Source organism: Cyprinus carpio, chromosome A22, assembly GCF_018340385.1.
Source record: "Cyprinus carpio isolate SPL01 chromosome A22, ASM1834038v1, whole genome shotgun sequence".
NCBI classification, from domain to species: Eukaryota; Metazoa; Chordata; class Actinopteri; order Cypriniformes; family Cyprinidae; genus Cyprinus; species Cyprinus carpio.
The window spans coordinates 6,892,408-6,902,998 of record NC_056593.1 but is presented as its reverse complement, the minus strand read 5'-3'; the positions used below and the strand labels follow the sequence as shown (position 1 = coordinate 6,902,998).

General features: G+C 37.8%; 2 protein-coding genes across 2 annotated transcripts; one reads left to right on the top strand and one right to left on the bottom strand.

The window, feature by feature from the left end:
* Window positions 1–1,080: 1,080 nt before the first annotated feature.
* On the top strand, window positions 1,081–3,891 carry LOC109046610 (transcription factor 15-like). The gene is made up of 2 exons (XM_042711757.1): window positions 1,081–1,752; window positions 2,015–3,891. The coding sequence occupies exons 1-2, from the start codon at window positions 1,207–1,209 to the stop codon at window positions 2,045–2,047; spliced, it is 579 nt and encodes a 192-aa protein (XP_042567691.1). The 5' UTR covers window positions 1,081–1,206; the 3' UTR covers window positions 2,048–3,891.
* Window positions 3,892–4,208: 317 nt separating this feature from the next.
* Window positions 4,209–10,236, bottom strand: LOC109046613 (basic leucine zipper and W2 domain-containing protein 1-A). Its single transcript, XM_042711755.1, has 12 exons — window positions 10,092–10,236; window positions 9,302–9,374; window positions 9,045–9,221; window positions 7,162–7,256; window positions 6,960–7,025; window positions 6,736–6,871; window positions 6,535–6,644; window positions 5,833–6,003; window positions 5,528–5,674; window positions 5,300–5,438; window positions 4,992–5,114; window positions 4,209–4,912 (listed from the first exon to the last, which is right to left on the bottom strand). The coding sequence occupies exons 2-12, from the start codon at window positions 9,363–9,365 to the stop codon at window positions 4,881–4,883; spliced, it is 1,260 nt and encodes a 419-aa protein (XP_042567689.1). The 5' UTR covers window positions 9,366–9,374; window positions 10,092–10,236; the 3' UTR covers window positions 4,209–4,880.
* Window positions 10,237–10,591: the final 355 nt, after the last annotated feature.

Here is a 10,591-nt window from a genome sequence, read left to right as displayed (position 1 = left end):
GACTAAAGATAAAACTCAAGCAATTTTTCTTTTTTTTTCACAACAGAGTGTAACTAAATTTAATAAATAAACCAACAAGTTCAAAACCACTGCCTAAACTACCATGCAAACAAAGCAGAAATGTAATACTGGTATGGTGAACACTAACTGATAACTAACTGATTTTTACTGCCTTTAAAGATGGACCACAGTACGTGAATGTGACAAACAGGAACACACCTGGGCTGTTCAGCCAGACAGGGCATTAGAGAGAAACATGTTGACTTACAAGAGAGCACTCTTATACAGTGCTACTATTGTGAGCTAAATGCTAACATCAACTTAAGTTACTGGAGAAAACACTTTCACTGGTTTGAAAATCACTTACATGGTTCTTGTGGTGTTGGTGTGGATGTTAAAACCTCCGGCAAAGTAGCTTTTCTTTTAAAAAACTTCAGAACACAAATGATCGCTGTTGCTACCTTAATAGTAATTGATTTTGACACCTTGATTTGAGTAAAACCTTTTCCAAAAACTCTTTTCACAGTTATTATCATTGCTAGCATGTCAAACAGGTGTTCTGAATTACATTCTGTCAGATTTGAAACACTGCCCCCTGTGTGCAGTAAAATCCCTGGAGTGACCCACAGCCCATGTGATTCGAATTTTACAGGCAATGACAACAGTCTCTGTAAAATTTTCTGAGCTAAATTTAGCACTGGGTCAAACAGAACAAGGTTGCTTAGATATTGCATACAAATTATATAACATACAAAGAAATGTACAAGTCATAGAGAACATGAAATGTTGAGCAAACAATATCAGGGGCGAGAGGTGAATGAACCAAAGACAGACAGAGGTGGGTCTTCTCCGAGAAGGTAGATCAGATCACCATTCTCGCTTCCTGTTGACCTGCACAAGATCACCCACATATTTTAGGCCAGAGGTGAAAAGAAAAAAAAAACACCAAAATCCCTATACGTGTGTTGGTGCGTGCACTTATTTATATATCTTCAAACGTCCTCCTTCTTTGGGGCATGACAGGTGGCCCCCCCAGCTCCACCTGTCCATCCTTTTCCACAGCCACATGGTGGCGGACAAATCCAGAAAGGGAACAGTCATTCAAGAAATGGCATGCTGAAGTGCCTCGGGGCCACGGAAGATCTCTGGATACCGGATCAGACGCAGCTGCCCCCCGGCTGCTATTTTAACTCCGCTTAAAGCACCATGGGCAGCCAGCATCTACGCCATGGACTACCGATAACAACCAGTCTGTCTCTGCACGCCATGAAGTCTACCACAGGGGAGCACGAGCATGCCGCACACGATACCCAGAGCTTGCCCTCCGACCCTGATGAGCTCGACAGTGGCAGCGAAAGCTCAGAAAAATCCACCGGAGCTGGGAGCCCCATGCAGGGCCACAGGGAGGCGGGGAGACGCAGAGGGGGTCGTAGACTTGCAGGGGTGAGCAAACAACGTCAGGCAGCTAACGCTCGGGAGCGAGACCGCACACACAGCGTCAACACTGCCTTCACGGCTCTGCGTACCCTTATCCCCACGGAGCCGGCCGACAGGAAGTTGTCGAAAATCGAGACCCTGCGACTGGCATCAAGCTACATTTCACACTTGGCCAATGTACTTCTGCTAGGGGAGGACTGCAGGGATGGGCAACCGTGTCTGAAATATCACAGCATCTTACAAAGCAACACCAAACTCAAAACTCCACCAATCCGACCCATCTGTACCTTCTGCTTGAGTAACCAAAGGAAAATGGTGAGTCCTTGAAGGTGGTGAACTATCAACTGCCACCTGTTGATTCTGTGAAGGTTGGATTGCCAGAAATTGTGACATATTTGGTCATGTATTTGCATGCCAAAACTTTATATTACTTGCCAGAAGTACCTTGTAGCTACCTGAATTGTTCTCTTAAGTGTTCAGCTGCAATAATGCATGTATGTATTTCACATAGAATTGTAAACTGATTGTTGTGCGGGTGTGAATTCTAACACCTTTCAATTATCATGTACTTCTGCAGCTTAGAGACGGGGAAAAGCACACAACTGCGTGACAGCAGAAGTTCTCCCAACTGACCGCTGCTACATACGAGCTCTCAACTTCTGAATGTTTACATGTAAAGAGACATTGCCTTGCACAGAGACAAAACATTTCTTTTTCAAATCTCTGAGGACAGACAAAACAGGCAACATGAAAAGAGACGAATCTGCACTTTTTCTGCATGTGTGTCCACCTTATTAACGGTGTTTTGGTTAATGTAACCGGAGAATATGTGTAAAGTTGCAACTGGTGGTAGGCTATTTCAGTATCAGATATAGTAAGCTACACCATCCCTCACCATAAAAAAACAGTCTTGTGTCTGCCTCTTGCACGTCACATGATGGTAACTGAAACCTTGCGGTTTGCAGTGGTCGCTGTCAGTACAACGGTGGGCAAAAATCTCATCCCCTCCCTCTTGTTTCCACATCTAAGCCAGGACCACGATCCCAACATGGCTCTCAGGAGACTGTAAACAAGATTCTAACCTCAGCATGATAATTTGGGTTGGGCAAAGCATGCTAAATATTTATTAGAAAGTTTAAGTGGCACATGACTGAATGTTTTAGGTGGAAGTATTTCATTATGAAGGCATAATCTTTCAGTGTTGGTCAAGGTACATGATCCCTAACACGAGCCCTGGGTTATGACCCTGACCTCAATTGTTAAGTATCCTTGTCTCGAATGCTACCCTAAATCTTTTTAGTCTTTCTTTGAGTCCAGGCTTTGGTGAGATAATGTTGTGTAGACTGTTGAGTAGTAGTGCTCACCAGTGCAGGCTCAGTAAGAAGGTACATCGAGGTCACACCATAACAACAAATGGCATGCTTGTGCTTCTAAATCATAAAATGCCACATTCAGTTTTATATATTTCACTGAAATTGCATTTAGGAAGGCCATTTAAGCATAAGTTCAACTCACCAGCGCCTACGTCAAGGCAGAAGCTTGCTGCATTGCATGCATTTCAAGACTTGTTGTCGTCGATGTTAGAGTGCAGACTTAATGCGTTAATTATGCAATCATATTCAACTCTACAGCATGCAATTTTATCTCCTATATCATATTGACATACTATATATACTATATAGATTCGCAATATGACGGGGTTTTTTCGTTTTTTGTCCACTGATTTGCACCAAATGAAATATGTACGAGACCGTGGCCTTCTGAAAAATAGGTAGCTGGAAGTTTCATCTGGGAATTTCACTGCCTATTGCTAATTGCAGCTCTCTTGCATTTTAAAGTGCGCATGACTTAATAAAGGCCAATTTGATTTCAGAAAGTGTTCCAGAATGTGTCCCAAAAGTTGGCACGTTTTAAGTTGACAAAGGTCTGGGGAAAGATCAGCAAGCTTCTGTCTTGTAGCGTGCGCTAAGCTTAAGTACACCACTGAAACATCAACTGCTGAACCTTTTATGTTGTTTACATTAATAGGAAAGACAATTTTGAGCCTAACATTTATTGTGATTACAATTTATATTCAGATACTGCATCTTTGACGTGTTGTTTGAAGGCAGAATTATTTCTGTGAAAGCATCAAGATGTATCAACCAGTCGTTTCTATCCAAAATGTTTACTTGCGCGTCTTGCACAAATCAAAATTTCAGCTTGTAGGTTTGTCTGAATCTGCAGACTGTGCAGAATGACTGTTCCTTGCAATAAAAACACTTTTCAATATGGACGTTATACAAAAAAAAAAAAAAAAAGTGCAATGGAACTACCACATAATGTACTGGAAATATAGTATTCTGGAAAGGCTTTTTGTAAATATTTGCATTTTTTAACCTTTAATTTTAAAGGTCAAAATGCATTATACCAACAATATGGCATACCTTCAAAAATCTTAATCTTAAACACTAGCCTGTCGTCTAATACTTATAATTATTGTGTTGTCTGCTCTTATTTATGTTGCTTTAATTGTCCGCTCTTCTCAAAATGAGCTGCTATTTAATGAGTAAGTATTTTTGTACAAGAAAAACATCTGTACTCGCGACTTTTTCAAACCATAAAATTATTTTTGAAAACTGTTCTGAATGAGCTCCATCTTTGGTTTTGAGGTGCCCCCTGGAGGAAGACACATACTGCATGCAATTTCAAAATGGTGGACTGAAATCTGATTTTGCAATTACTCAAAAACCAGCATGTTAAACAGAAAGCAAGGCAAGAAGCACAATGCATATACTTCTAGGTCTTTATTTCTTAAAAAAAGTCAATTAAGATTAAAGAAATCGGTGACATAAGATGAAGATACATAGAAGAGGTTGGGAGTCATTTAAGGGTCTTTACAGGGTGATCTGCAATTTGTTTTCAGCACTGTACAGTTTCATAGGCAGGGAACAGAACGCTGATGATATTATGGGAGAAGGACTTAAGCCTTTGGCAATAACATCACGATGAGACAAGGTGACTTTTTTCCCTTTGTGGACACTGATCATGACAGGGCATGAAGGCATCGATACCATATAGAAAAGGGCGTCTTAAAGGCAAACAAGGCAGCCTGATCTAATTCAATGGAATGTCAATTCATAAAGGAATCACTATAACAATAATTTAAGATGTCCAAACTGTATCAACACTTAAAAGTTCCTTGAGTGAGTAAATAATTACAAAGGTTGACCACTTTTGTGCTATATTAAGTGTAAACCTTAATATTAGAAAAATCTGTTAAAATTAATCATTTGTCATAAAGCCCTTAAATGACATCTAAATGTTATGGTTTGAAAAACAGGAGGTAGAATCAAAAAAAAAAAAAAAAAAAAAAAAAAGCCAAAAGAAATAATTACAAAAAAAAAAAAAAAAAATAGAAAGACAAGCACTTCTGTAACAAAACATTCTGCTGACATGGTGTTTTAGTCTCCCTCCTCTTCCTCAGATTCGGACTCTGAAAGAAACAACAAATAATATCATTAGAGGAACTATTTTAATCTGAACGTTTCAGAGAAGAAAAAAAACCTGCTTACCCTCTTCAGCGTTCTTCAGCCACTCTACAAACTTCTTCATCTGCTCGAGGAAGACGCTCTTTCCTTTGGCCACGTGGGATTCTGTGTACCACTTCAAAATAACCTCCTCGCTCAAAACATCAGCTAGATGAAGAAAAAAAAAAAAAAAAAAAAAAAAACCAAGACATCTTCAAAACACTTTAACCAGCCATAAACCTCTGCATAGCGCTGCACAGGCTAGGTAACATTTTTGTACAAAAACTACCACAGTGTGCCAAGCATTGGGCTTCAGTGCATAGTCTTGAAAAGATCAGCTATCAAAGACACACCTTTGTAAAGAAGCACCACGATCTTCTGGAAGGCCTTCATGAAGTGGATATTGTCGTAGCAGTACTCCTGGATCTTCAGCAGGAGGGTGAGCTCAGACAGGCCCTGGGAGGTGAAGGCCTTCAGCAGTGGGCTGTATTGCTGCAAAGAGTTAGCAGAACAGATTACTACCGCTAATTTGATTAAAGGAAGCACTATGGATCATTAAACCTTCCAGAAGCATCAGATACCTTCAAGAGTTTGATGGCTTGCTCCGTGACGAGCTCCTCCTTTTTATTCCACTCGACAGAGCTCATGACACTGGTCCACACGATGCCGATCATTGTCTGCTCGGAGATGCTCGTTTTCTTCATCTCTTCACGAACGTAGGCAATGATCTGGGGAGCAAACAAGGAAAAATGTATCAAATACAGGCACAGTAAACCTTCAAAGCCAAAATATGGATAACGATTCAATTTTTAATAAAAATCAGAAAATGTACTTAAAAAAAAAGAAAAACTTAAAACAGGCAGAGACAGACAAGGCAGAAACTCACGTCTTTGAGGGTCTCGCCGCGCGACATCTGCTCTTGCAGTTCTTTCTGAAGCTCTTTGCGTGCGCCAATGGACTGCTGGTTGCGAGCGAAGTCCGAGAGCTCCTTCAGCCCAGCGTCGGTGAAATATTTTGAAAAGTGTTCACAGCTACGCTTGTTGGCAGGGAACAGCTCCTGTTTTGCACAAAAGAGGTTACATCAACAAGGAAAAAAAAAAAAAAAAAGGCATGAGGTTGATGTGGCATAAGAAAAGTTCAACATCTTTTGAGGCTGCAAACAAAATTGTAAAATTTCAGATTTTTGTTCACTTCAGTTTACTCAAGTAACGTGTGCTTTTGTCATTCTGTCACTGATGTGAAGTTGTATTCTTATATGGCTGTTAATTTATTTTTAAATTTCAGGTTTGTTTTAATATTTCAACTTAAGTTAATTTATTTTAATTAATTTTTTCTTATTAATGCCGAATAATGTTATTAAACGGTTTACAGATTTACCAAAACATTCAAAGATCCTGTTTAATTTTATTTCTGATTAATTTTATAGTTTTAATTACATATAACCAAAGTATTATTCACACACTAACCCTTTACCATTTTATTCATAGATTTTTACATAACTTTTATATTACTCTATTAAGGTATATTTTGGATGCTTTTGGGATTTTGTGTGTTGCATTCCAAGTTGAGGCTGCAGTACAATATTTACCATCAGCCTGTTGTCCATGCCAACTTTACGCAGGCTAGCAGAAACTGAGTTGATGTCTTTTTCGTTGATCCAAGATTTGAACAGTTTCACAGCGAAGGCGGCAGACACACCTGCAATAAAACCCAGATGACAACTTGGTTACAAACTCTTCACTCAAAGCACCACTGCTAGTCTAGAGCCATTAAACAGGTCTGTCATTACCTTCCTTGACCAAGTTCTCATTAAAGAGGCTGTTCAGGATGGAGGCTGATATATTGCCATTGGCCAACAGGATTCCGGTAAGCATGGCCAATTTATTCCTCTCTGACTCTGTGAACCCTTTTAAAAACAGCAGCAGCTGTGGAAAAAGAAAAAAAACGATACTTTCCAGATGCACAACGACACACTTTGTTTGACTAACAAATATGGTGTTATCCTTAGTTCACCTTTTTAATCTCCTCTTCAAACCCTTTCTCCAGGTACTTGTAACGCCTGATCAGCTTGTTAAAAACCTACAACACAAGGTGAACACGTTAAGACATGTAAAGGGGAAGCCGGTAAAAACAAATTACACCCGCCGCAGCGATATTAATTCAGATGAAGCTCCAAAACGAGAATTTTCCAGCCAGCCAGCACATAACTAAATACCTGAGCGTAAGCCTGCATGGTCTCCAGGTCTTCACTTGCCGTGAAGAGGCAGTACTCAGTACGGGTCATGTCATCAGATAGAGTCCCTCCTGGGGCTGCGGGAGAACAAAAATAAATAATTTTAAATAAATGACATTTTTGGATTTATATTTTATATAAAAATACTAGTTCAGTCTTATTTAAGTTTATTGCCACATCAGCTTCACAGGCAATATCATGGCAAAGATTAGTTATTAAAGGGATACATCACCCCAAAATGAAAATTGTCATTAATCACTTACCCCCATGTCGTTCCAAACCCGTAAAAGCTTTGTTCGTCTTCGGAACACAATTTGAGATATTTTGGATGAAATCCAGGAGGCCTGTGGCTGTCCCATAGACTGCCAAGTAAATAAGTGTCAAGGTCCAGAAAAAGGTATGAAAGTCATCGTCAGAATACTCCATCTGGGTTACATGAAGCGACGGGAACACTTTTTGTAAGTGAAGAAAACAAATAATGACTTTATTCAACAATTCCTTTGTCAACAGTCTCCTCTGTCTCTCTCCATATCACCTTCTGCTCTTCTGTACCATCCATAAATACACAGAAACAGCACATCCTTGTGGCGTGGATGATACAGAAGAGCATACAGTGATATGGAGACACAGAGGAGATTGATGACAAAGGAATTGTTGAATGATACTTTGTTTTCTTTACTTACAAAAAGTGTTCCCGTCACTTCATATAACCCAGATTGCACGTCTGATGGGAGATGGAGTATTCTGATGACTTTCATACCCTTTTATGGACCTTGACACTTATTTACTTGGCAGTCTATGGGACAGTCACAGGTCTCCCGGTTTTCATCCAAAATATCTTAAATTGTGTTCCGAAGATGAACGAAGCTTTCACGGGTTTGCAACGACATGGGAGTAAGTGATTAATGACAATTTTCATTTTGGGGTGGAGTATCCGTTTAAGTATAGTAGAACAATACAAAATACAATTCAACAGACAATTATAAAACAAAGCATTGCACATACATTTCTATAAAAGATACTTTACATTTACTATTGAAAGAAATTGCAAAAGTGTTTATGGGTCCATCTTATAAAACAAGTCCTTAAGAGTTTGTCCTCATAATAATGTCTCATGACATTAAATATTGGATGGAACAAAAGCACATGTTTAACAGTCAAGTGAGACAAGCTATATTATAAAAATACTAGTAAAATAAGAAATATTTAACAAAAAAAAGTAAACTTAGTAAATAAATTAGTAGAAAATCTTTAGCAAAAAATTAGATGTACACATTATATAAAGATATTTAGTAAAAGTAAATTAATAAGTATAAATTGTAGCGATTAAAAAAAACATTTAGTTGATTTAGTATAGTTTAGTTTATATTTATTATAGTATAATTTATTAATATAATGGTAAAAGTTCTATAAATTGTAGATATAAGTGATTAGTGCAAATATTTCATGACAAATTATTTTAGATGTACACTATGTATAAATATTGGGGAAAAAAAAACCTGTAGATACTGCCAAATTAGTTGAAAACACTAAGAAAAAAATGTATTTAGATGTAGACTACTAAAATATTAGTAAGTAATATTTACTTTACATTTTTTAGATATGCTAAATTATTTGTACAAATTAGTGAAAATATTTAGTAAAATTAAATAAAAATATAAATTGTAGATACGTATTTACATCCACTAAAAATTTGACTTTTAGATATAGCTATTTCTAAACATTTAGCAAAATAAAATGAATTTAAATACATACACATTTATATAAATTAGCAAAAAAAAAAAAAAAAAAAAAAAAAAAAAAAAAAAAAGGACTGCAAAGATATTAATACCAGCCCATCGACAGAACCGCACACGGTTGCTTACCCAGCATTCCTCCAGCCACCAGGATGTCGAAGAGTGTCTCAGCATACCGGCGGTAGTCAAGCTTGGCGCCGGAGGCATCGAGGAACTTTGCAACCGCTTCCAAATCTGTGCCAGTTTGGTTCAAGCCTTGAACAATACTTTCTTGAAACTGAGTAGGGTCAAATCTCTCCTTTTCATCTGCGAGGAAACAAGGGAAAGTTTCAAATGGGAGGCACGGCTTTAAAACACTGTTATTAACTGTTCCTTAGACTACTTACCTCTTTTCCGAGTTTTAAAACGCTGGCCGGTAAGCGTTGGCTTTTGCTGCTTTTGATTATTCATAAAAGACACCTAAGAAGACACAAAATTAAAATATTAGTGTACATATTTGTGTTCAGATTAATATCAATAGAGGCATCAAGGAAACGGCAGATGCGGCATGATATATCCCAACCCAACAAAACCATCAGAATGATTCTAATAGAAAAGGTGCAAAAAAACACCTTTAAAACGTTATAAACGATTTAAACCTTTAATAAATTGGTTTATTTACAGATCCAGTTAAACCTGCATTGATCCAGCGTGCAACCACGAGTCACGTTGCCTCCTGATCAAAATGCATAAACTAATGTCATTAATATCAAATCAATCCATTATTGCATGCATATATATTGTTGCATAAAAGTCTTTATTTTAAGGACGATTTTTATAGGTCTGAACTGCAGCTCACGCGCCGGTGTCGCGCTAAAGCTAACCGGCTAATATGAGGCCTAACCGGTCCGAATCTAATTTAAACGCCACATATTATCGCTATATATAGTTATTTTTTAATAATAAAAAGAAAGAAATAATAATTAATTGACATAAATTAAATAAAAGAAAGGAAGGAACATTATTTATATTTTTTTTTTTTAGTTAATTGATTTGATTTATGTAGCTAGGTCATCATTATTGATTTAAACAGCTAATCACAAACGTGAGCCATCCTTTCAAAACACGGGTTTGCAAAAACTCAAAACCAAGCTGTATACGCTCATTATAGATATATAAAACAAATGGAGGACTTACCGAAATGAATGCAGATAAAAAACGGCTTTTTGAACCCAAGAACAAAGCAAGACAACAGCAGGTCCGAAACCGACACACAAAAGCCCTCACGGATGGCAAGAGACTGCTGCGCACGCGCGGATGGACAACTGAAAAGACAATGGATCGGTCCATTACAGGGGAGAGCGGAGGTTAGAGGGGTGCTGTGTTGATATGGTCACGCAAAATATAAATTTAAATGTATTATTTTGACAACTTTTTACAGTAAAATGTCACAAAATGTTCGCAGAGTCAAACATTTGCTTGTGTTACTGCTTACGTGGAAGTTTATAAAAACATCACCCCTCTGTGCTAACAGTGATTCATAAATCCGATGCTGATCATACCATTGTGATGAGGGGTGTGATTTCTTTATTGCTAAGGTCGAACCATAAAAAAAGCATTTAGTTCAAAGGGGTCAACACGAAAACATTTCGTTTGCAAAATATTATTATTATTATTTTTTTTTTTGTTTTTTTAGT